General features: G+C 36.3%; 1 protein-coding gene across 4 annotated transcripts in view; it reads left to right on the top strand.

Moving 5' to 3' along the window:
- exp (expansion) overlaps nucleotides 1-26,980 on the top strand; it is a 541,237-nt gene that overhangs the window by 457,396 nt on the left and 56,861 nt on the right. For all 4 annotated transcript variants that reach the window (XM_069822437.1, XM_069822438.1, XM_069822436.1 and 1 more), the window contains exons 4-6: nucleotides 3,311-3,383; nucleotides 4,651-4,812; nucleotides 15,631-15,829. In XM_069822437.1, coding sequence (XP_069678538.1) covers nucleotides 3,311-3,383; nucleotides 4,651-4,812; nucleotides 15,631-15,829 — 434 coding nt within the window. The remainder of the gene's footprint in view (nucleotides 1-3,310; nucleotides 3,384-4,650; nucleotides 4,813-15,630; nucleotides 15,830-26,980) is intronic.

Below are 26,980 nucleotides of genomic sequence, written 5' to 3' on the forward strand. Positions count from 1 at the left end.
CGAGGCGCGCCACTTATCATAAACGTGAGGATTTTCCTCAACACTCAATATTAAAATCTCATCAAATAAAACTTGCTCCATGATGCACAGCACAGAACAAAATAATGCATAGGTTATGTCACGGTCTTCTTGCCACAAAATATATAGGACGACAAAATAGCTTTTAGATGGCAATGGAATGAATCTAGTGGGCTGTGATCGGAAACGTGAACGCCAAAGTTGAAACTTGGCCAACTCTCCGTTCCCGATCCCGGGCTCCGGCAAGCTTTTCGTTAACTGTGAATGCTCACATTTAAATGTACACATTTTAACAATTTTACCGTCTTCGTTTTCGTTCCGATTCTCGTTACCGGTTTATTGTGAACCAGCCTTTAGCGGTTTAGCAAAGGGCGTTCTACCGAAACGAGCGTACTTTCCGATGTGGGAAATCGCGTGTTGCTCATTGACTGACAACACGGATGATATTACAGGCCATTACCTACATCCGATTATCTGCAGTCTCTTAAGACCGACGAGCGGGAAGCCGCTGTATCCGTCATCGTCGAATGTCACCAGAAGGTCGATGGCGGCCTCCACCCTGCGTTACACAGTTCAATGCGCACGACCGCCATCTTCTCATTGTTCCACTAAATGGCGGCGACATACTGACATCGCGACCTTCAATTGTTCATGTTTGGTCATTAGTGCCTCATTGTCACTGCTCAGGAACCGAAGTCCACACTTTTATTCTTCCTGACGAATGGATTCTTGAAGATCATCGCTATTTTGATTCGTTCCAGCCACACGTAGGAAGTGGGAATTTCATGGGTGGTTGTGCTGGTAATAGAACTGTCGGAATACCTTGTTAACCAAGAGCACTGCTGACCACGATAAGTTCATCATCTTGGAATAATAAATCATCATCCATTGCCGTCTCCGCTCCTATGATTACCGCTTTCCTTGCTTCTTTCTATTCAGGTCTTAGGTAAGCCGGGCTTGCCTACAATTGCAGCTTCCCTGCCTTTGTATTAAATCCTCCCGCATCATTTCTAATACGAGCGCATTACAATATGAAAGACTGCTCTTCCTCTATCTCTATTCATTAGACAGGCTTCTAGAACGCAGGGAAATGCATGGCATGTGCCACTATACACTTCAGTGCTGAAACATCAAGTTCCAAGTGAATATTCAAGGTGAACACATAGTGTGAACATTGTATACTTTCTTTTGTTCACTTCGGTGATGTAGTGGCTGATGTGCTTTGTTTCGGGCGCAAGTTACGCGGGTTCAATTCCGAGCGAGGTTAGAAAAAATTATAAGTTTGGCTTCTGTAGAGCCAAGAAGTGAAACCTTTGATTTCATGTAGTAGAATTTATATTTAAGTAGGCCTTTTACTATTAATATTACTACTTTTATTATTATTTTATGCATATCGGCAGCTAAGAAGTGATACCTCATATCTACAAAAATAGTAATTTAGTTTAAATACATATTATTATTATTATTTAGATTAACTACGTTATTATTATGTGCACAAAATTGGACATTTAACTAATATTTTGTCCTCGAGTACAAATTCTTGCAAAGCAGTAACATAGGCCTATGTAAAAAAATTGTCTCTTTTGAGAAAAATTAATTTTTCATACATATTTTTAGTCACCTGCAAATTTAGGCCTACATATATGAGGTCTCACTTCTTAGCCATCGATATTTCACTTCTGGTAGTGTGGCAGAAAGGGCCTCATGGCCTTAACGCTGCCAGAATAAATAAATAAATAAATAAATTACGTTTAATTATTTAATTAATTACTTTTAATTAATTAAATACGTTTAATCAATTAATTAAACACGTTTAATTAATTTATTAAATACATTTAATTAATGAAATACATTTAATTAATAAATAAATTGCATATAAGGAATATCCTTCATTATGAACTAAGATGAATACAAGAGAATTATTTGTCCTGGTTCTATATTACTCCGTTTTAAATTAATTACGACAGATATAATCAGGATGAAGATATAAGAGATTTCTGATAATGGAAAATGGAAAAATATCATTCATAATTTTGCTGGTAATAGAGCCAGCTGTACCCAAAATAATATTTTTCTTTGGAGCGAAATGAAAAATTGTTTCAAACAAAAATTGCTTAAATACAATGTGAAATTAATACTGTAGATATATATTTCTTGTAACCTTGTTCATTAAGGAAATACTAGTAATAACTTCGTTTCTTTAATGGCATCATGTAACTTATATTTGGTCGAATTAATCATTTAACCTCTTCAAGATTTTTGAAAAATAAACAAAATATTCAGGGATGCAAAAGAATGTGCAACTCATAGTGTAGGTATGTACTTATTGCCAGCCCGAAATAAAATGATGCTTTGTAGCACTTTGGTATTCCACAAATGATCATTCACCTTGCAGTTCAAAATCTCTGGTAATATTCTTTTAGTACTATATCACATGGGAACCTTGTGATGTTCGAATAAACTAATACTTTTACTTACTTACAAATGGCTTTTAAGGAACCCGAAGGTTCATTGCCGCCCTCACATAAACCCGCCATTGGTCCCTATCCTGTGCAAGATTAATCCAGTCTCTATCATCATATCCCACCTCCCTCAAATCCATTTTAATATTATCCTCCCATCTACGTCTCGGCCTCCCCAAAGGTCTTTTTCCCTCCGGTCTCCCAACTAACACTCTATATGCATTTCTGGATTCGCCCATACGTGCTACATGCCCTGCCCATCTCAAACGTCTGGATTTAATGTTCCTAATTATGTCAGGTGAAGAATACAATGCGTGCAGTTCTGTGTTGTGTAACTTTCTCCATTCTCCTGTAACTTCATCCCGCTTAGCCCCAAATATTTTCCTAAGCACCTTATTCTCAAACACCCTTAACCTATGTTCCTCTCTCAGAGTGAGAGTCCAAGCTTCACAACCATACAGAACAACCGGTAATATAATTAATACTTTTACTCTAAGTAATATTTAATATGAACACGGGAAGTAGAAACTATAATGAAAAGTTCGGAAGAATATTTGCATGATTTAAAGACGGTGGAATCCCAGAAATTAAAAGTGTTCAAACAGTTAACTAAGAGACCGTCGAAGTTTAAGATGTCCAATAAGGGCATAGAGAGCAATCCTCTGTAACCAGGCACAAGTAACTAGCCTAACAAAGTAATTCTACTCTATAATGGGGAAAAGAATGAAGATAATTTAGTGTAGCAACTTATTTTTAATCCTTGTAATTGCTTTAAACTAACAGGAATTAATTATGAATACGATGACTTAATGCTTTTCTGTTTGTTTCAGGATCGGGCTCTGTGGTTTCGACAATCCAATGAGAGATCCGAAAACAGACGAAATCAAGCGACACATAGGACATGTGAGTAGACTTACAGTTTCAAAACAGTTCTGTGGCGGAAGGAAAAAGGTCTTAAGTCAGTTTTTTGTGAAAATGAGATTTTTATATATCCTGAAAGCGGAAACAATTCTCTATAATCTGGTAAAACGGCTAAAGTCAAATAAGACTCCTGACTGGATTTGTAGAGCGTTATCAAATGTCCTGAGTACATTTTGAATGGAGCACACTCAGACTAAAGGATTTAAGAATATTTAATACTTTATTCCTTTCAAACCATCGCATGTTTACTTTCCATGCTTTCCTATTAAAAAGGTCTAACTTTTATTTTAGCCATTTTATCACATACTGATGCCCTTTCCTTTTAAAACTTTAAGTACCAGGGTAAACAGTCCTATAATTGTTTAAGACCCATTTTGCATTCCTAATAATTTACATTTCTCATTTATTTTGACATAAAAAAGATCTTATGTTTAAATAGTTCCTTCCACTCAGTTTGGATTCTAGTCTTAAAAGAGCTTAAGTGCGGCTATTTTTGGAAATAATGAAGAAAATTGTTAAATGAACAACATTACCTATTTTATAAGAAATATAAACAAATAATATCCAGGAAAAACCTCTTAATTAAAAAAACTCCATAATTGGCAACAATTTCAATCTTCTACTGCTCTCCTGAGAAGTATAAAATTTTTACTTAAGACCTTTTTCCTCCCGGCCACAGAGTTTATCTTCAACTTTTCTTTGCACACGGCCAGATCTATCGTATAAACATTTATTGATGAGAGATTATCTCTAAATGATCACCACAGTCTACTATATACAGTCACGAAGCTTGAGTTTTGAGGGTGCTAGAAACAATAGACTGTGACGGTACTATTTTGCATTGTCTGTAATGAGGCGATATTAGCGATCCTAGTGGTGAGCAACTACCTAATGTTTGCATAATTACTACGTATTGACCTTCGCGACTGTATATAATAGACTGTGTTACCACCAAAATTTTATTTGAGAATGTTTTCTAAAAATGATCTCAAACATAAAACTAATTAAAACGTGCATTTATGTAATCAATAATTTGTGGAATCTTTATCAAGGTAGTTGTAGACTTGCATAAATTAATTTAGATATGGGAACAGAGATGAGAAAAAATAGTAACATACCATAGAAGTGCAAGTCTTCCAAAATTTATTTGTCTGCCATATGTAATATAAACTATAACGTTTTTATTTTAGGATTGGTTTGATAAATATCATGAAAAATGTTTAATTTCGTGTTCTTTTTTCCTTCACAGGGAGTAAAAGTTAAAATGGACGACCAAGGCAACATTCTAGTAAAGCGAGTCTCAAAATGCAACGTCTACGTAAAGAGCACGAGCACTGTAGAGGAGACAAGTATAGGAAACGACGTCCTCAAATTACCCAACTGCGCCTTAGAGATGGAAAAACCAGTCAAGGTGAGTGCCGCTCTGTTGTGAATTCACAGAAGACTTCCGGTCCTAGGAGTGAACGATTCAAGTTAATACCAACATTCTATTAATATCACTACTTAGTTATACGTGGTACAGTCATTAAGTTCTAATACTGAGCGCATAGTGGCGTTGTGGTGCACTATAGCGCATACGTGGCGCCATGGTATGATACCTTGTCAGTTAGTCTCTCGACCCAACAAGAAACAGTTGAGTCCATGCACTGTAAGCAGAACTACGGTCTTTGTTGTGACGGTGATTGCAACGGGAAACCATCAAGTTCTACCAGAAATTAGGCAAAACTGCTGCCGAAACGTTTCAAATGATGCAGCAAGTTTACGGTGAGGACGCAGTGAGTCGCAGTGTTGTGTTTAGGTGGCACCGACGTTTTTTGCAAGGAAGAGACAGTTTGGAAGATGATGTGCGTACTGGTCGGCCACAAACAATTCGAACTGAACGCAAGATCCAAGAAGTTGCAACGTTGGTGCGTGCTAACCGCTCCCAATCGGTAGACGATATCGCAGCAACAGTAGGGGTCAGCCATGGTACTTGCTACAAAATTCTGTCTGATGACCTGAACATGTCTCGTGTTACCCAGCACAGTGTGCCACGAATCCTGTCGCAAGACCAACGTGATGATCGCATGACGATTTGTGGTGACCTCATCAGTAGTGCTGATGATGATCCGACGTTTCTCAACCGGATAATAACTGGAGACGATACTTGGTTTTTCCTTTACGATCCGCAACTGAAATGACAATCCGCCACCTGGAAAACGCCGTTATCACCACGACAGAAAAAACCGCGACAAGACAGGTCAAAAGGCAAGGTGATGTTTGAACTGTTTTTTGATTCAAATGGAATTGTTCACATGGAATTCATCCCAGAAGGTGCAACTGTGAACAAAACCCGCTACAAAGAGATCCTTGGCCGTTTACGAGATTCAATTCGCCGTAAGCGACCTGAGCTATGGCGTACAAAGAATTGGCTGTTGCTACATGACAACGCCCCTGCACATCGCTTTGTCCTTGTCCAAGAGGAACTTGCAAGACAACATGTGACAGTTCTTCCACACCCTCCGTACTCACCTGATCTCGCACCATGAGATTTTTTTCTCTTTCCTCGCATGAAAGCAACTCTACGTGGGCGTAGATTTCATTCTTCCGAAGAGGTCATGACTGCCACAAAAGAAGCCATACGGGACCTTCCTGCCAACATCTTTCAACGGTGCTTCCAGCAGCTATACCAACGTTGGCAAACGTGCATAACGGCCAACGGAGACTATTTTGACGGGGGATGTGGTTCTTTTTAAATGTACGCCGTGTTATGCGGCATCTTGTGATACATCCAGATTCTTGTGGGAGCCTACCCTCCAGGCGTCAAGTCTTAAAACTTAATGACTGTACCACGTATACCATAAATCATTGCAATTCTAAGGGATGGCATGCTACAATGGAGATAATGTATTTATTTTGATTAAATGTGTACCTACTTGAGACTTTATTCTTTAATGACATGTGTTGATATGAAATAGCGAGATATATTTTTGGTTACAGTAACTACGTACAGATTTGAAAGCGGCAGAATTTGATTTACAATGAAGTAGGGTAAGAGATTTTCTTATAATAATTCTGAAAATTTCGATTGGACGCATAATTATCTAAAAAAAAAAAGGCAGTCAGTTTTTTTTCAGATAGAACATTTTTGGAGACATACTGTCTATTCTATTTGATGTACCACCTAATTTTACGTAAAAAAAAGTTGTGAGAGAATTGGTTGGGTCGATTGTTGATTAAATCACTATTTTGTATTTTTAAATAAAACCCATTATATTTTAAGAGAAATTATTACATTTTATGTCCATTATTCCTGATTTATTTGTGGACAAGTTAAAATCTTGAAATATAGTTTGATCGTTACTTTTACTTTATACTTTGTACAAGGAAAAGTAATATATAAATTGTATTATTTTGTAAAAATTGTCAGAAGTAATATCATGAGACAATGTGAGATTCTCTATCAATCTCTAGATCCTTTGGAGCTTCCAAGTTACTTACGTAAAATTTGACGCTTAACTAAGCAAGAAATGAAGAGAGCAGAGAGCTCACGCAAGTAATGTGAGATTACTGATAAATTCAGAAACGGATCTCCGCTCCGTTATTTATTAAGATTATTTCACAGATAAAATGGAAATAAATATAATATATCCATAAAATGAGTTAGAGAATATTAATAAGGTACAAAAACTTCAAATTCACAGTTATGGATGTGTAGTCAGACATTGCGATATCATTTGTAACCATGGAATAGCTGAAGATCGATTACTACAAATCGATTCACTCAGTGATGCCAATTGAGGCGTTTGTCTTTTTTTCATAACTGTTAACAGTACATTTTTCTAATCTCAAATCATGTATTTTTTACCTTTGGAATACATAGGCTAGTAATGAAATGAGAAATTATTTGCTCAGCAATTAGTTATTTTTAACTTCTGTTATTTAAATGAACAAAATGAACAAAATTATTAAAAAGAGAATTATTAAAGCTAATGAAGGAGCTGCATTTTCTTTGGGCACAATAAATTGATGATGATGATGATGATGATGATGATGATGATGATGATGATGATGATGATGTGGAAGCAGAATTTCTCAAATAAATATGACAGAATTATACTCTTCATTAATCTGTAGGTATGGTTTAAGGGTATATGCATTGATTAGTTTTTGTGTATCCAAAACGTTTTGAATTATATATTAGAATCGTTATGCGATTAATCGATTTTTGCTGAGCGATTTACGGGAAAACAGAGCTGGCCACACTGAGAAAATAAATGCACTTAGATGTGATAAATCGAAAACGATAAAATTCCAGCGATATACAGCTATCATTTGTTGAAATTCAAGATTGCTTTGTATTTCATTAGTACAAAGTAGGATTACGTTACATAAGTGAAATAATTATTTTTAATTACTTTCTTTTCATTTGTAAGTTCGCAAAATGTTATATTTTTCACGAAAAGCTGCAAAAGAAAGATAATGTGTTTAATTTTACGGAAAATTGAATTAAAACGTATCTATATCTGCTGTAAAATGAAAATCGTGGAATTATATTTTGTGCGAGATCGTGGGTATTTTCTTGTTTTCCGCACAGAACCAATACGCGGTAAGTGTGAAATACCACATTCAGTATTCCCAACGTAACACACATAACAATTTCCCTCTTCTTACCGCTTAAGCGCGACATTCATTTTACTGCTTTAGGCTTTTAACATATTATTTTTAGACACGTTTAACATAGTAATAATTATAAATTGGAAACTTACCACTGCAATTTCACCTAAATTGCAATGTTAATTATTGTTTTTAAATATTTGCAAAAATTAAGTAAAGTCTACTACTCCACGAAACTTATTGCATTCCTGATACAAGTAACATTAAGGAAGCCGTGAAAAAATCAACAAGATTCCAGATGCGGATGTTATTACTGCAATATGTGATATAAATAATATTGTTAAAATATTAAAATGAAAAATAAATCATTACATAACCTTACCATTTGTGTTAAGTTCGCATTTATAGACTGGGGAGAAAAAAGACAGACGTATATCACGGCCTACTGGAGTATAGTAAACACAGAAAACATTCTATAGCAACAAGATATTTTGGTTTTCCGAAGTTGCCGTCATTAAACAGAAACCAAGATGGAGATTTCATTGCAACTAATTAGAAATTCGTCTTTCAGGTATGTAATAAACGATCTTCGCACAAAATAATGTACGATACACGAGCGGTATGTTTGTTTCCATGTTCTCGGAAATTAAAAAAGCTCAACTACGTTTCGCTTTTTCAATCTTTTCCTCGACCGTGAAAACGTCAACATACCGCTCTTGTAACGTATATTACTATTATCATCAGCTACAGATCTTTTGTTTCCAAAAGTTCAAGGATAATGCTACACGTCGCTTTCTTCTTTTGTTTTGAAGATACAAAACTGTATTCGTGGTCTCTCTTCTCTGAACTGAAATTTCGCTCATGTTGAGCAAGGCCTCACTCAAAACATTAGTTATGTTCGAATATCATGTTCCAGAAATTCAAACAAAACACAACAGAAGAACAATGTAATGATAGTGAAGGCAAAATGCTTTGTGTTCCCTGGGAATATTCCTCAATATGTAAGAACAGGAGCATTTTTTCCCTTAACTTTCTCTTCGTGGACACAACAGACGGATTAATTCTACGAACGGTTGGAGAGGTGCTCTTAATTTCTTCTCAGACTCTAATCACGTGATTGCATAATCTTTCTTCCACGTGTAATGAGTGGACGCATCTTCTTCGTGATCTTAGATAAATAAATACGCTGAATCACTTCCTAATAATGTCACCAATTTGCTCTGTGTTTCCTTATAAGGAAGTCTCATTGAAAGAGTTTAAAGCAAATTGTTTTACAGTTTAATATTGCGTCACGTCAGGAAATTGTTTTCACAATTTTAAATAACTGGAATAACTGCACACAAGACTGAAATATAGCCAAATAAAAATTAATGACTTAAAGCTTCTTGCTTGTATAACCATAAAACGGCACTGAAGATATTAAATGCTAAAATAAATGCTTGAGACATCTGACATGTCTATTTCCAGCCACAACTAACATTTTGATGTTGTGCTGAGTGGTAAACACCATTCAAGTGGCAAAATACGAAATACTTGTTTTATTTTCTAGAATTTATCATTCGTTCTTTGATTATATAATGAAATGAAGTGGATTTAAAATCAGAAGCATTGTTTGGAAGAACTTACTGCATAAGACATCTCATTTAATCTTATGAATAGGATTTTAAGTAGATTTTTACAGAAGAATGTATCTGTCATTGAAACTAAGACATGCTTAAGAAATAAGGAATGAAAAACAAGAACTAAAAAAAATGACTGGGGATTCATAGGATCCGTGTAATTCCGTGAAACGTTTATGCTATCAGTTGGCTCTTATTGTGTTATTTTTATTGCTAAGCAATTGATTCTTATCTAATTTTGAATATGTTTGAGAATGGAGTTAATTAAATGTAATTTAAGAGTTGTATTATTAATTATTGTCTTTCCTTTTTTTCTTTATTGAATATATAATCTACAGTCGTTCCCATCCATTTTCTCGAATCCGCATTCCCGAATGGACGTTTTCTCGAAGCTGCCTTTTCTCGAATGCTCCTTTCCCGAAGCCACGGTCTCGAATTTCATTTAATATTCAGTTTTCCGAATATATTATGCGAGAAATTCCCGAAAAGTAAAAGACATGAACTTACAATCATTAGATGTTGCCAGAAAAGAAAAAAATTATAAAAACTACATTTAATCAAACAAATTTATTAAATCTATGTTATGAGAAACATGGGAGATGAAGCTACAATTAGAACTTCAGCGCGAGGAGGTAAAAAAGCTTTAGCTTGAAAATTACGTGTTTTTAAAGAGCAAGAGTTCGGTTGGAGGAAATATATACTGGGATTGTGCAAAAGAACGTTCCAAAGAATGTTCTTTGTGGGCGATTACTTCTGGACCTCCTAACAACCTGCAAATACTGAATGGGCCAGCCTCAGAGAGAGCGGCTACAACTTCAAACACGAATACGAATTATCGTGCAGGATTATCATACCTATGCAGCCGATAACAGCACCTCGATTACATGAGGGCACTTGGACATTGTTTGACTTTGTAAAGGAAACGTGTAATTAATTATAGTCGTACCATAATTATATTAAATACATTTGTGTGGTAATATACACTAGCCTACTGTATTATCGGGAAAATGGAAATAAAAAATTCGGGAATGTGGATTCGGGAATTTTGTATTCGGGAAAATGGAATTTCGGGAAATTAGAAATAAAAAATCGGAAATGTGGAATCGAGAATTTTGTATTCGGGAAAAATGCTATTCGGAAAAATGGATGTTCAGGAATGCGAATTCGGGAAAATGTCCGGGATTCATCTAACGTATATCTGTACAGAAATTTACAATGAAATTATAAAACATTTAAATGTTCCGTTAAAAATTCACATAGTAATGAGTACATTCTCTTTTTTTTTTTTTTACAAGGATTAATAATTAAATGAACATGACCCACTAATATAAGAACTAAACCATATAAAAGTACCTGTAGTTAATAAAAAAACGAAATTAATTACATATTTACATGAACATTTTTAGCTAGGTATTCCATCCATTTTCCAAATCTTTTTCACGTATATTAGTTAACTACCTATAATCTATATAAGGAAATAAATATACGAGTATATATCAAAAGAGGAAGAATAGAAGACGTAATAATAAAACAGAAAAGCGATCAGAAAAGAGGAAGCAAAGAAGAAATAAATTAAAAATGTAAAGCAGAAGTCGAAACAGAAAAATAGCAGTTGAAAAAATGAGAAGGGATGTATCTAAAGTAGTGTAGATTATTTGAATTGAGAACACGTATTGCAGGTGATATCGCTAAGATTTTTTTTACTTTGTTTTGTTACAGAAATCTAGTTCTTGATGCTACTGTCTGCATTCGTGCAGAGAAAAATACAAGAAACGAAGGATATAGTATTATGTCTTCATGGAGATAGGAGAGTGATGGATACACAAAGGAAATTAAGAATATAGAAAAAATAAGGAAACGGAATTAGTTCTAAGTGAACAGAGTTATGGAACAACGGACCAACCAGAAAAAAAAAACAATTCTTTTTTAAAGAGATATTGATGTATTTAGTTCGAATTAAGAAAATTATAAACCGATAGTATCAATTTTGTTCAATTTCAACTGACTCTGAGCATGGAAGAAAATAATTTCAATACCAAACAAGGCAATATTTACCATTATAGTAATTATGATGTAAGTTTTGCGATAAAAAGAAACTAGTGAGCAGTTTTCCCTCGAAATTATTCAAATTAGCTTCACAGGGAGTTATAACTGAAAGCTTGATTTTTATAATACTCGTATACGTCACTGTTCGTTAACAGAAAACCACAATTTAAGTCACACAGAGTTAGTGTGCACTCAATGTTGGTTGCTTGACGGTTGTCAGCCCACTTTGAGGTCTGTGGATATAGAGGGAAAAATTGGATCGGTGTCTGGTAGAGTTCTCGGGTGGCTCGGTTGCTGGAGCGTTGGTGCGTTTAACTGAGGGTCCCGGGTTCGATGCCCGTCCCCGGAGCAGTTTTTCCCTCGAAATTATTCAAATTAGCTTCACAGGGAGTTATACCTGAAAGCTTCATTTTTACAATACTCGTATACGTCACTGTTCGTTAACAGAAAACCACAATTTAAGTCACACAGAGTTAGTGTGCACTCAATGTTGGTTGCTTGACGGTTGTCAGCCCACTTTGAGGTCTGTGGATATAGAGGGAAAAATTGGATCGGTGTCTGGTAGAGTTCCCGGGTAGCTCAGTTACTGGAGCGTTGGTGCGTTTAACTGGGGGTCCCGGGTTCGATGCCCGGCTCCGGAGCAGTTTTTCCCTCGAAATTATTGAAATTAGCTTCACGGGGGTTATAACTAAAAGCTTGATTTTCAAAAAAAAACTAGTTTTGGTCTGTTGTCGCTGAAAAAAATAGAGGAAGAGGAAGTGAGCAAGAACTGAAACTCAATATGTTGTTGTTTAGTCAACTGTCCGAAGACAGATCTGAATCTCACAAGTGATACCAAGAAGGCACAACTTTTGAGGCAACTAGGCCAGGAGATAATGGGGTAGTTGGCCAGTTCCTTTCCCACTTCATTGCATACATCGCCGACTAGCTATATATTACACTAATCAGACTTGAGGGTGGAAAATAAGAAACCATGCATTCAGGTATTTTTAAGATAGTTTCAACTATTTGCCTGCAGTCACACCGAAATATAGTCCATCGCTGTGGAGTAACGGTTAACATGCCTGATCGTGACGAGCGGGCACGGGTTCAAATACTGGTTGGTACAAGTTACCTGGTTGAAGTTTTTCCGGGGGTTTCCCTCAACCCTTTAAGAGCAAATGCTGGATAACTTTCGGCGCTGGACCCTGAACTTAAGGCTGGTTCACAATAAATCGGGAATGGAAACGACAACGAGAACGAGAACGGAAGTATTGTTAAAATAAGTGTATTTAAATGTGAGCATTCCTAATTAATTTTAACGTTCCCGTTCCCGGGCTTCGACAAGCTTCTCGTTAATTGTGGATGCTCACATTTAAATACATTTATTTAAACAATATTTTCGTTTTCGTTCTCGTTGTTGTTTTCATTCCCGGTGTATTGTGAACCAGCCTTTATTTGGCTAGCATTATCACTTTCGTTTCATTCAGGCGCTAGATAAACAATAAAAAAATACACCGAAATCTCATTTTTAGAAAATTGCTAGTTGGTCTGTTGTTACATAACTAAGAAAGAAAGAAAGAAATGCATTACATTTAGGCATAGGCCTAATATAATTTGATATTGGCGGTCTTTTAATCCGAAAGGAGGAAATCAAGTATAGGATCTTACAGAAAAGTTGTGGCTTATGTCACTGACATAAATGCGATTCAAACATTATCTTTGTCTATACAAGGCATAGGCTACAACGGACTTGTTAAATTAGACGAAAGTTGTAAGTTTATTGTAGGCGATGCTGTTAGTCACGACCTCTTCTCTTCTTGCTCGAATCTGTGTTGGATTGTGTTACATTCGTATTTACAATCGTGACTCAGATTTCAATAAAATTGTAGGTAAAGGTTAGCATTAATCGGTGTAAATCATTTCTTGCGCTCCAGAAATATCGACTTCCTGACGCCTGCCATTGTCTGCACAGTGATGGGACTCCATTTAACGCTTTGTATTTAGATCGCTTTTTGTGGAAGTGTTACGCAACTCGTCCATGCTGATGATGCCATCTGCATCCATGTGCCATTGGCTACTTCCGGGATATAAAACTTTTTTAGAATTAATAGTTCTGCAGTTCCAATAGCCTGGTCACCAGTGGTCAGTGGTTATACCATACTTTATATTAGGTGCGAAGTTCAAAGATGGTTTAGGGCTTACGATTCATCATCAAATAATAATAATAATAATAATAATAATAATAATAATAATAATAATAATAATAATAATAATAATAATCAGGTAAAATCGGTAGACATAAATAATCTATATTCATATTTTAAAGTAGCAATGAAGTTGTCAGAATTCTGTACATGTGTGTACGATATTGTCCGTTCACGAAATTTTGTCTTGGCATCCTAGATAGTTGGACGTAGACCTATACAGGTTGTTTCAGGAAGAAGGAGCTATACTTTGAGAATGATAGTATAGGTGATTCTAAAGGAAAAACGTTATATAGATGCCGTGTTGCTAATTTGAGCTGGTTCGGACATTTCTTATATTGATCACAAGCATTAAAACGCGGGCAAGCAATTTCTCCCTTGTTTCCACTTTGCGCTTGCAGACTTTGCTGTTTAGCCGACCCCATAAACAATAATCTAATGATGTATGTATGTATGTATTTATTTACACTGCAAGTGGGCAAGCACCCGGTGGCAGTGGTATATACAATATTAACAATACACAGTTAAAATGATAAGCAATACACAATAAAATTTACAATACATAATAAAATTTACAACACATATACAATTTTATACACAATACAATAAGAATACACAATACAATTTAACACAATAATAATAAAACATAAAATAAAACACCTAATTTTACAACACCGGTGATCTCGGTGGTCAAGAAATGACATTACCGCGACCGATCCAACGCCCAGGATAAATTTTATTGTAACTTCACTACAAAGAATATACTCGTACTTAGTAAACTGCTACAAACCTTATCACACAAACTCGAAGTTGGCGAGCCAGAATGGTAAGACTCATCCTTCCACCTCTCCATGCCTAAGAAACATGCGAGTGGCCTACATGAAAGGCGATAGTACAACCTAATGTCTCATTGGTTGCGTCTACATCAACATGAGCAATTATGCGGGGGAAGAAAATGAGACTCATGCCTGTTACTTTCAAATAGCTGTTTCTCGGAAATCATTGAGAATAAGATATATGTTTATAATTACTATATATTTACTTTAGAATCGCCTATACTGTCACCCATCAACGCATGGTCCATTCTTCCTGAGTCAGCATGTATAGTGCTTGGAATTGCAAGAAGATCAAAGTCTTGTCGCGCAATAACTATTATAGTTTGGACAGATATATTTTGTGATAAATCGGCGAAGAATAAGCCAAAGAACACACTATTGGAATTCTCAATTTGAAACCTGATAAATAAATTCTACATATTATGTCTTGCTAATTCCATAAATGTCCATCCTTAATGCCCTCTCTTATTACATAGTCTTTAAAATTTCGTAGTAACAGTAGACTACTATATTACGATACAAGATTGGGAAGTGGTTTTTAGAAAATTTGAGGAAAAGTTTGAAAATCGAGTAGAGCGAGTTTTTCAATTTCTGAGATTTTGTAAAGTACTTCACAAACATGTATTGTACAACTTTTTTTGTACGATCATATTTTTTTAATTGAAATACAATATTTTGCATTGAAAATTTAGAGCAATATTATTCCAAAGCCTTCGCAAAACTGCACTGTAATGGTAACTAAGTAACAATAAATGCACTGTAATGGGCCTATTTCAGTATAGTTTTATGTTATGAAGAATGGTTTCCCTAGCAACAAGTTTCTGTGTGGGAATTCTAAGTTTCAAAGCCTAACAACAATAGCTGTAAGTACAAAAAAACATGATCGTGCAAGAAAGTTTTTTTTTTGTACTGTTTTTAGCTAAATTTTTGTTTTCTGTTGTCGCAGCTATTCGACATGAAGAAATTCCAACAGAATGTGAATCGAGAGTTGCGGCGAGCCTACCCTGACAGGCGCCGGCTGGAGTGCCAGTGTCTGAGTGCCGTGGCCTTCGTGAAGGGTGAAGCAGAACTCCTGGACTGCCCCATCTGGGTGCTCATTATCAATGTCGTCGCTATGGACATGCTCAAGTCAAAACTTCCTCCAGGTAAATAACGGTCATAAAATAAATGTATTTCATATTTGCAGCATATAAATAGTCCATTTCCTAATATATAATGTTCAGCATCTTCTGTTTTTTTACCTTCCTTTTCGATGCTTCTCGGATAAACAGTGGTCAAACTTACAGTAAAAAAAATAGACTATGCTAACGAATAATATGGCGATATTGCACGTTTGAGAACACTGATCAACAAAATTTAACATATTTTTTGTTAAAAGATAAAGAAAGGGTGATTCTTGTAGAATTTTTCGTGCTGATTGCAGATAAGTTTTCAAAATTGTTCTCTCACCCAGGGTTTTTGAGTAATTATATGAAATTTACTTCAGACTTTTGTAGTATTGATACCTTGTATTATATTAATTTACATAACATTTGTGTGAAATAGATTTTAGGCTATACTTCGCTTGAGAAAAAACTCTTTTGAGTGTCCATCAGTAGTCTGACAGAATATTTTGGCTCCATTTATTTCTGGTAGCGCCTTTCTATTTCAGAAAAATCCCGATGAAAACGCTTCCCATGTTCGTCGCTCACTACTCGATGGTTTTGAGCAAAGAAAAACTAGACGAGAATCTAAGAAGTTATTTTGAGAGACACACGATACCTCATCACGTTATAGTTCTGAGTCAGCTCGTTGACAAGTTCTCTGTAATCTTCTAATCTGTGATTCAACAGTCTGTTGAATGATCCTCAGGTTCCCGGCATATCATTGGAACTCGAAAAGGCATATGATGAGATCCTTTTAGCCCACCAGTTAGGCTAATAGACTTACATAAAGCACAACAGATTTCAGGGGTCCAGTTCCCGTCCTCATCTATTTTGCAATCAAAAGAACACTCGTAAGCTCTCTTAACTAGTGTCGCAAAATTCACCTGTGTGCTTTCAAAGTTAATTTAATTAACCACCAACGTAACAAAAATTGTTTGTGATTTAGGCCTACACAATATTTTGAGGTATGTTTCCCTTTATAAGATACTTTTACCACACTTAAAATTAGGACAAAGAAAACATGGGTTATGAAACTCGTTTCATGATTGTAAGTTCCAGCTCATCTGACAACTAATACAAACTCTCACAGTCATATGAGGACTAAAATTGATTTTTATGAATTCTGACTTCACAGGCAGCTGTGATCTAAAGTTATAGGGCAATTGTTAAAGCAATAAAATGAAAATATTTGAAATATTTTCTTTCCATTAATATGTTAAGGACTGTAAATAGCAGTAAAAATAAATCAATTTTTCTAAAATTAAAAAAAAAATAGCGAGTGATAGAAAAATTCTGACTTCATTTTTGCAATCAGTAGATGACATCACATAAGAAACGGCATTGTACATTTAATAAAGTCATTGTTGACCAGTGGAATTACAGCTTTTGTGTCAAACTGACTGTTGTTACGTTAGGTAGATTCAGAATGTTAAGGTGTATCGCTGATGACTAAGATGTAACATAACATCGGCGTGTGGTAAGACGATTTAGGGATCTGGAGATATTTGGTAAAAATCATGCTTGGACTGATGTTAGCGCTCGGATGTATCATTACGTGAACAGGAATGAATTCTCTATTTATGGCTCGAGTCGTAATAGCGGTATATTTGACGTGATGAATCCGAGAATTTATTATGGAATTACCTAACATCCACCTTAAAGTTGGTTGGGAATATTTTAACCAGATAACAATGGATCGGGATTCGAACCCACTGTTACCTTCTATCTTATTCACAACAAGTATCACTTCAACTAATGGTGTACGAGTATATCTAACCTGTTTTCACGTAATTCTCGCCCGAGCGCTAACGTTAAACTAGATATCGAAAGAGCGAATGTGTTCTGTTTAGATTCTCATTTGCTTATTTTTCTCTGTGAATTGAAAGGACTTGAAAATCTAGCATTGATGACACGGGTAATGAAGAGATTAAATTTAATAAGCCGTGTGAACTGATAAACAATTTGGGGGTCATGCAGCACGTAGCAGGCTGGCCAGAAATAGTGTTATTAGAACTTGACGAAGATAGACACACAATGGTGCTGGTGGCAGGCGTGATCGAAGTCTCTTCCGTTTGAATGTTTAATGACGCCGCTCTAACCGCCGAGTGACGTTTATTATGACATAAAATGTGAAGGAAGACACGCTGGCTTCCGTTGTGGCATACACAAGTATATAGTCCACTAATCAACGTGCTTACATTTTGTAACTTTCCGATTCTCCCCCGTAATATTGATAATAGTGAATATAATAATAAATTGATAAGCATATATAATTACAAATCTGCCTACTGCCTGCCACCGTGGTCTGTTGGTCAGCATGCTGGCTTCCAGATCAGGAGGTCTCGGGTTCGATTCCCGGGCTCGGATCTCGGTGCATTTTTCTTGAAGAAGAGGAATTCCCTGGGTGTGGTTGTGCCGGGTTAATATTAATTAACCAATCATCACAAAAATAAAAATACATCAGGACTGTCGCTGGGCAGTAACCTGAACACACGTTTCAGCGTCACATTGTTGACAAGTAACTCCATCTGTTAGCACAACCATAAAGCATCTAATAGATGCTATAGAGTTACCAACAACGAAAAAAAAAATCTGCCTACTGAAGACATGAATTTTATTCGTCGCTTGGCATAATTAGGAACATTAAATCCAGACGTTTCAGATGGGTAGGGCATGTAGCACATATGGGTGAATCCAGAAATGCATATAGAGTGTTAGATGGGAGACCTGAGGGTAAAAGACCTTTGGCGAGAGACGTAGATGGGAGGATAATATTAAAATGGATTTGAGAGAGGTGAGATATGATGATAGAGAATAGATTAATCTTGCTCACGATAGGAACCGATAGCGGGCTTATGTGAGGGTTCTCTAAGAGATATAAGTAAATAATAATAGTAATAATAATAATAATGATAATAATAATATTTTTATTATTACTATTAAAATCTTGGTCTTTTTTTAAATTGTAATGTCATATTTTCAATAACTTAAATTTATTTCATAGGTCATTTTTCTGCGATTTTTAGATCAACACTATTTATAACTTACAGATAACACATGTCAGACACCACTCCACCTCATACCACCAGGTTCACCGCTAGAGGAGATGAATACTAGCACTGTTGCCACTAACTTTTTATTAACTTACGTATACGTGTAAAGGCTGGTTCACAATAAACCGGGAACGGAAACGACAACGAGAACGAGAACGGAAATATTGTTAAAGTAATTGTATTCAAATGTGAGCATTCACAATTAACTATTGTGAACGCTCACATTGAAATACATTTATTTTAACATTATTTCCGTTCTCGTTCTCGTTGCCGTTTCCGTTCCCGGTTTATTGTGAACCAGCCTTAATAGTTAATAAAACGGAAAGATAATAACCCTTGTTCTGTAATAGAAAGGATGGACTGTTTGTATCTGAGGCCGGTCGTCGGTAATGCCCATGACCTCGAGACTTCATATTTCTAATGTCCACGTTTTATAGAGAAAAAAAGAGGATTGATAAATGAATGGCCAGAGGCGAAGTTCTCTCTGCCGCAAGTCTTATATTTAGATCGTGGAACAAGAACCATAAGCGACTGTAACAGGATACAGGCTAGCGAGCTATTCGAAAGGCGAGGTGATGCACAGCCAGCAATTAACGACATTGTGCAACGCGAAGTGTAGTAAGTTCCAACGAGATCTGAGAAATACGTGAATCGCACACGAGAAATTTAATGCGAGTACGAAGATAGTTGTACTAACTCAAGGTTAATTGTGTCCATAATTATACCAGGTTCCTGAGTCCTGCGGCGCTCTCGACGTGGATTCTGGATTCTGGAATTGTTAGTCACCCGTGAATGCCGTGTTCCATTGATGCAGAGCTCGTCTGTCTGCAGGTGCGAAGCAATTACATGACGTCCGAATGCGTTGCCACATGTTTTCCCACGAATCCCAGTGTTTGTCCTTTGATATACACACTTTCACTTCTTCAACCAATTTTTAGAAAACATTTCAATTCTCAAGGAAAATAATATGTAAATTTTGCCTGTAGTCATGGGCGGTCTAGACGATACGTGACTTCTAAACGAAAACATAGGGCTTCATTATCATCCGAACGAACATATTTTAGGATGAAGAAGTTTATGAATAGGGGTTGACATTTGTGATAATTTGTGTGTTAGAGATCTGTTCCGAGAATAAGATGCGTAGGAAAATATTTGCGACTAACAAGCAAACATTCTGAGGGAGAAAATAAAAAGTTATTTTTTTTCTTCCACCATGTTAACAATGTCAAAACAAGTGCTTATATAAATTTTGGTCACTCGAGCGTAATTTATTTTTATTTATTTATTCATATATATATATTTATTTATTTATTTTGCTAATAATTATAACATAAAATATAAATAAACACAAAAACTTTAACTCCCCCATGAAAGAGTAGAACTCGTGCTCAGGGGCGGATTCCAGAATTGAAATTAAGACGTCTATAATACAATTTGTCTTATGTCTACTACGCAATAACAATATAGAAATTTAAATTTACAACCTTTCAATTTTCATAAAATCCATACATAACTTTTTAAATTTAATACTAGAACTATTAGAATTGACAAGATTAGAATATCTAAATAAAAATTTGTTATATATTCTTGGGCCTAAATTACTACTATGATTAAATACTATAGCAGTGTTGCATTTTGGTTCAAACAACCATAAAGAATTCATACCTTTTGTTTCATAACTATGAGAATACAATTCAAAATTATTTCGATTTTTATGTATGAATTTTATTAATACAATATAATAAATTTGTCTTATATTAAGGACATTAAAGTACGAGGACCCCTCAGAAAGTAAGTTTCCCACGAGCCGTTTACAGAAAGGAAACACAATTTCATGGAAATATTTATTGGAGCTATTTTTCAACATATTCCCCACCGGAACTGGGATATTTGTCGTACTGTGGGATCAACAAAGAGGTTTAGAGGCTGTCACACATTGGTTCCGATCCCAGGCGGCAGACTTCTACGACACAGGGATACAAAAATTGATCCCATGGTATGACAAATGTTTCATTTACGGTGAAGAATATGTTGAAAAATAATTAAACAATATCTTTATCTGTTCCAATAAATCTTTACATGAAACTGTGTTTTCTTTTTGTAAGCGGCCCAAGGAGAATAAGGGGGAGACAAGGAGAACAACAGGAATACAAGAAGAATGAGGAAAACAAGGATAACATGGGGAAAATAAGGAAAACAAGGGAACACAAAGAGAACAAGGGGAAGACAAGAGAAAAACGAGGGAAACGCAAAGAGAATAAGGGGAAGACAAGGAGAACAAGAGCAGAAGGAGAATATAATCAGAACAAGGGGAATACAAGGAGAACAAGGGAAAGACGAGACAAGGTGGGCGCAAAAAAGAACAAGGAGGAGACAAGGAGGACAAGAGAAAGACAAAGGGAACATAAAAAGGGCAAGGGGAAGACGAGGACAGAGAAAAACAAGGATAACAATAGGAAGACGAGGACAAGATAAAAAGAACAAGAGAAGACAAGAAGAACAACGGAAGACACGAGAAAAGTCGCAAACAATTGAAAGTCGGTGTTAAAATATTTTTGGCGCTAGCGTTAAAAGTACATTTTGTATACTATGGTACGAGTATAATGGTAAATTTTTAACACACTCGCCTAGCATTAAAAGATCTGCTTTTATGAATGGCCGTCCAAAAACATGTTGAAGCAAAATATAAATTATTATTTTCTTTAGCAAAAGTGAGTAACTTCTGCATTTGTTTTCCATCGTGCCTTTCTTTGTGAGATGTTATTGAATCTCGTACAGTACTAGGAAACGGAGTTACTCATTGAGCCCTGCGTCTGGCATTTCCAGCGACCACGTGACGGCGTTGTGTGGGAGGTCTGTTTACACCTCGCGCATTGAAGATGTACACAGCAGTCCTTGTCCGTGAACGTGAGCATCACGCAACAAGGTTACCATGGCAACAACGGGTGTTGGAATTACGTACCCAGTCAAAAACACTGGCTTGCTTTTACATTAGTCAGCGTGTGATTTGGTGCTCAAGGGCGTTTACGTACAGTTTTAGGATGATTTAGAGCGTTATTGGTCCCCTACAGATGGAGCGTGACGAAATCGTAATCCTTGCTTCTGACAGCAATGCTGTTTATTGCAAAAATATTACTCTTTTCTACAAGGTTTATTGCTGTATTTTGTTTTGGGCGGAATTCAATGTGGTTAGTTGACAGAAACGTGGCTTTTAAGAAAATGTTTTTCAAATTCCTCATAGGATACTTTCAGTTGTTTTACGATTTCCCCCGGGCTTAGGTTCGATTCTAACATAGGTGCTAATTTCTTTTGTTGTTTTTTTTTTCGAACTTCTTTCCGAACGAAGACCGAAAGTCAAGTAATGACATATTCTTGGACCCATTTCGCGAAAATTCCTTCTTTCTTTTTTTACTTGGTTATTTAGCGACGCTGTATCAACTACGAGGTTATTTAATGTCGATGGGATTGGTGATAGCGAGATGGTATTTGACGACATGAGGCCGAGAATTCGCTATAGATTACCTGAAATTTGTCTTACGGTTGGGGAAAACCACGGAAAAAACTAAACCAGGTAATCAGCCCAAGAGGGAATCGAACCCGCGCCCGAACGCAACTCTGGACCAGCAAGTCAGCGCCTTAGCCAACAGAGCTACGCCGGTGGCTAAATTCCTTCTTGCTGTCGTTTATTTAATTCACGTTAGATAATCCAGCATTTAATAAAGTGCCATTCATTAACTGATTATGCGTTATTTCAGTTTTATATTGCATCATCAGGAGGCTGCGCGATTTCGACTAAGGCGCAAAGGCTGGTTCACAATAAACAGGAACGGAAACGACAACGGGAACGAGAATAAAATAAATGTATTTAAATGTGAACATTCGCAATTAACTATTGTGAATGGTCACATTTAAATACATTTATTTTAACATTATTTCCGTTGTAGTTCTCGTTGTCGTTTCCGTTCCCGGTTTATTGTGAACCAGCCTTAACTCTTCAAGTTGGAAATATATAATATATATAAACGTGTTTTTTTGTTTAAGCCAAATTTACTCTAAATATATTTGTTTATTTATTTATTTATTTATTTATTTATTTATTTATTTACTTATTCTGGTGTAGTTAAGACCATCAGGCCTTCTCTTCCACAACACCAGGAATACAAATACAATAATAGAAATAAACAGAAAAAAAATACACTATAATATACAAAGTAGACTAAAGCTACACAAGAAATAGAGAGAAAAAAAAACACTATAAACAAAGTAAAGCCACACAAAAATATACAGGTTGCAGTCACACAAACTTTAAATGAGTGATTAAGTATCATAATTAATTCCATCCTAACTAATTAACTAAAATAAACAAGATAGGTGTTGGGATCGGTTAATTTTGAAAAGAAAGCCCAGAATATATCGTCGCCTGAATGCAAGAACTAGGTAACTCGATTTTTCATATTTTGTGACATTGCCTATTTACTTATTTATTGCATTAAGGAATATGTATCGTTTTCTTTTACCTATTTGTTATATTGGAAAATAGATGTCGCTAATATCGTTCGATCAGTTACCTAGATCCTGGATTACATTTTGTGCGATTTTTGCTATGCTATAAAAGAGGAAACTAAAAAACGCAAATTTCGAGTTACCTAGTTCTTGCATTCACATGACGATATATACATTTACAATTGACACAATTCGGAAGAAATAAAATAATAAATGCAATTTTATGAGTATTGTAACGACACTGCACCGCGCTTGACACAATTAAACAGTCCAATCAGGATTCGAACCCAGGGACGAACGCAACCTCGGAGCACGACTGCTAAAGAAGATATTTCTAGAATGAATACTGAGATGCAAGTACAAACGTAACCAAATTTTGCAAATCAGCATGAGTAAATTAAAAAATAAAAGATATATAAATTAAAAAGAGTATTGGAAATGATTTTGCGAGTATGTTTAATACAGTACTTGTCAAAATTATTAAATATATTTTATATTTTGATGTACCGAAGTACATATGATATTTCCATGCAGATATTCTGCGTCATCACATGATGAAAGAGTGATGGAACGGAGAAAAATTCTCTCCGGCGCCGGGATTTGAACCCGAGTTTTCAGCTCTACGTGCTGATGCTTTATTCACTAAGCCACGCCGGATACAAGCCCGACGCCGTTTAGAATCGTCTCAGATTAAGCTCCATCTCTTGGGTTCCCTCTGGTGGCCGCCCTCTGCGCTACGTCATAGATGTCTATGAACGCAGGACCGAAGTCCATACATGTGTTGAGGTGCACTCCGATGAGTGACTGATTGGCCGGGATCCGACGGTATGGGCGCCGTCTTAAATCACAAAGTGATTTATTACGCATATCATATATTTAAGACGGCGCCCATACCGTCGGATCCCGGCCAATCAGTCACTCATCGGAGTGCACCTCAACACATGTATGGACTTCGGTCCTGCGTTCATAGACATCTATGACGTAGTGCAGAGGGCGGCCACCAGAGGGAACCCAAGAGATGGAGCTTAATCTGAGACGATTCTAAACGGCGTCGGGATTGTATCCGGCGTGGCTTAGTGGATAAAGCATCAGCACGTAGAGCTGAAAACCCGGGTTCAAATCCCGGCGCCGGAGAGAATTTTTCTCCGTTCCATCACTCTTTCATCAAAATTATTAAAGATAATGTTAATTGAAAGAAATATGTTCACAGAAAAATATTCCGTTATAGTATAGAAATCAAGGAAGGATGTCGTAGTTAAGTTACCAATGAAATTGGATAAACATTTATCGAACGGGTAGTAAAACAGCACCTACACAAAGGCCAGGCACTGCGCACCTTAACAGTGATATTATGTCATCCTGCGCTTGAGGTATGTAATGAATTAGGGATGGCCTTAAGCCTTGAACTTCACAAGGAATTATTATAAAATTTGCACTCAAGGACTCGGGGAGATGATTTTAAAAAGAGAAGAAATGATCCATTGCGGAGTGCAGAGTCATACCCAAAATCGGTAGAAGTGAGGTAATCGAGTGAGTTGAAGTCAAAACGTGAGATGTTTATCATAAGTAATACCACGAGAAGAACTGAGTTTACTAATAAATTATGAAGATATTGTAGCTCGGATCCTCGAGTAACACTTATTATGACCATTCCCCGAATTGGACGGGGACATTAGAATCTAAACCAAATTCATATGCGTTTAATAAAAATTAGCTTACAGTATTTCGTTCATTCATTCATTCATTCATTCATTCATTCATAGTGTTCTGCCCAAGGGCAGATCTTTCACTGCAAATCCAGCATTCTCCAGTCTTTCATATTTTCTGCCTTCCTCTTTGTCTCCTCATATGATCTATACATCTTAATATCATCTATCATCTGTTATCTTCTTCTGCCCTGAAATCTTCTCCCGTTCACCATTCCTTCCAGAGCATCCTTCATTTCTTATTCTGTCTGTCCACTTCACACACTTAATCTTTCTCCATATCCACATTTCAAATGATTCCAGTCGCTTCTCTTCACTTCGTCGTAATGTCGATGTTTCTGCCTCATACAATGCCACACTCCATACAAAGCACTTCACTAGTCTCTTCCTCAGTTCTTTTTCCAGAGGTCCGCAGAAGATGCTCCTTTTTCTATTAAAAGCTTCCTTGACCATTGCTATCCTCCTTTTGACTTCCTGGCAACAGCTCATGGTATTGCTTATAGCACACCCCAAGTATTTGAAGCTGTCCATGCAATTCAAATTCTAATGGGGCGTGAAGTGTATCACTGCATACTGGATAATAACGGTATGATGAGAACTGTTTTAGAAACAGTTTGAGTAACTTCTGAGATCTGAAAACATTCAACATTCGGATAAGGTAGCGAGTTACTTGATTGATACATTGTACATAAATTTACAAAATCTATTCGTGATTAACAATGAATTAAACAGCGTAGCCCGGGTGTCACGGTACAGCGTGCTCTACTTGTACAAGAGCGCGGTCGTTCGGCTACCCAATCATTCACAGAATAGGAGTGGTAAGCACAATAAGCCTGAGGCTGCAGTGCAAGCCTTCGTGTCCCTCCTCCGTACAAAAGAAAAAAAACACAATGGTATATCAAAAGAAAGAAATAAATACATTTTTGCACGATCATGTTTTTTCTTGTAGTTACAGCCAGTGTTGTTAGGCCTTGAAAGTTAGAATTCCCACGCAGAAACTTGTTGCTAGGGAAACCATTCTTCATAACATAAAACTATACTGAAATAGATCCATTACGTGCACTTATTGTTACTTAGTTACCATTACAGTGCAGTTTTGTGAAGGCTTTGGAATAATATTGCTGTAAATCAGGGATGCATAACTGACGAGAGAGGCTTGGAAGCATGGGGAAAGCGTTGGTTCCCCGTCTACAGTCCACAGACGTTGAATGACGTCTCTGTGACCCGTACGGAATCGCATAACGCAGACACTGAAAACGAATTCCCTACCCTAAGTCAATGACTCGTGGGATGAAAGGAAGGGATGAGTGACGTATTACGGCTTGTGACGTAAGCCACAATTGGCGCCCAATTCTGCAAGCCTGCTCTAAATTTTTAATGCAAACTATATTGTATTTACCTTTTTAAAAATATGATCGTACAAAAAATGTTGTACAATACAAGTTTGTGAAGTGCTTTACAAAATCTCGGAAATGTTTGTAAAAATCACTTCCCAAACTTATATATATATATATATATATATATATATATATATATTAAGAAGAGTATTTGACCTTTCTTTCCTCTGGCATGTTCTGTATTTGTTTCCTTTTGGCGTCTATTAAATTTTTGTACGATCGTGTTTTTTCGTTGTATTTACAGTTAGACCTTAAAGGTTAGAATTCCCACACAAACTTGTTGCTAGGGAAACCATTCTTGATAACATAAAACTGTGCATTTATTGTTGCTTAATTACCATTACAGTATAGTTTTGCGAAGGCTTTGGAATAATTTTGCTCTAAATTTTCAATGCAAAGTGCATTGTATTTGCAATTTTAAAAATATGATCGTGCAAAAATGTTGTACAATATACCTACACGTTTGTGAAGTGCAGTACAAAGTCTTGGAAA

The sequence above is a fragment of the Periplaneta americana genome, chromosome 3, assembly GCF_040183065.1.
Source record: "Periplaneta americana isolate PAMFEO1 chromosome 3, P.americana_PAMFEO1_priV1, whole genome shotgun sequence".
NCBI lineage: Eukaryota > Metazoa > Arthropoda > Insecta > Blattodea > Blattidae > Periplaneta > Periplaneta americana.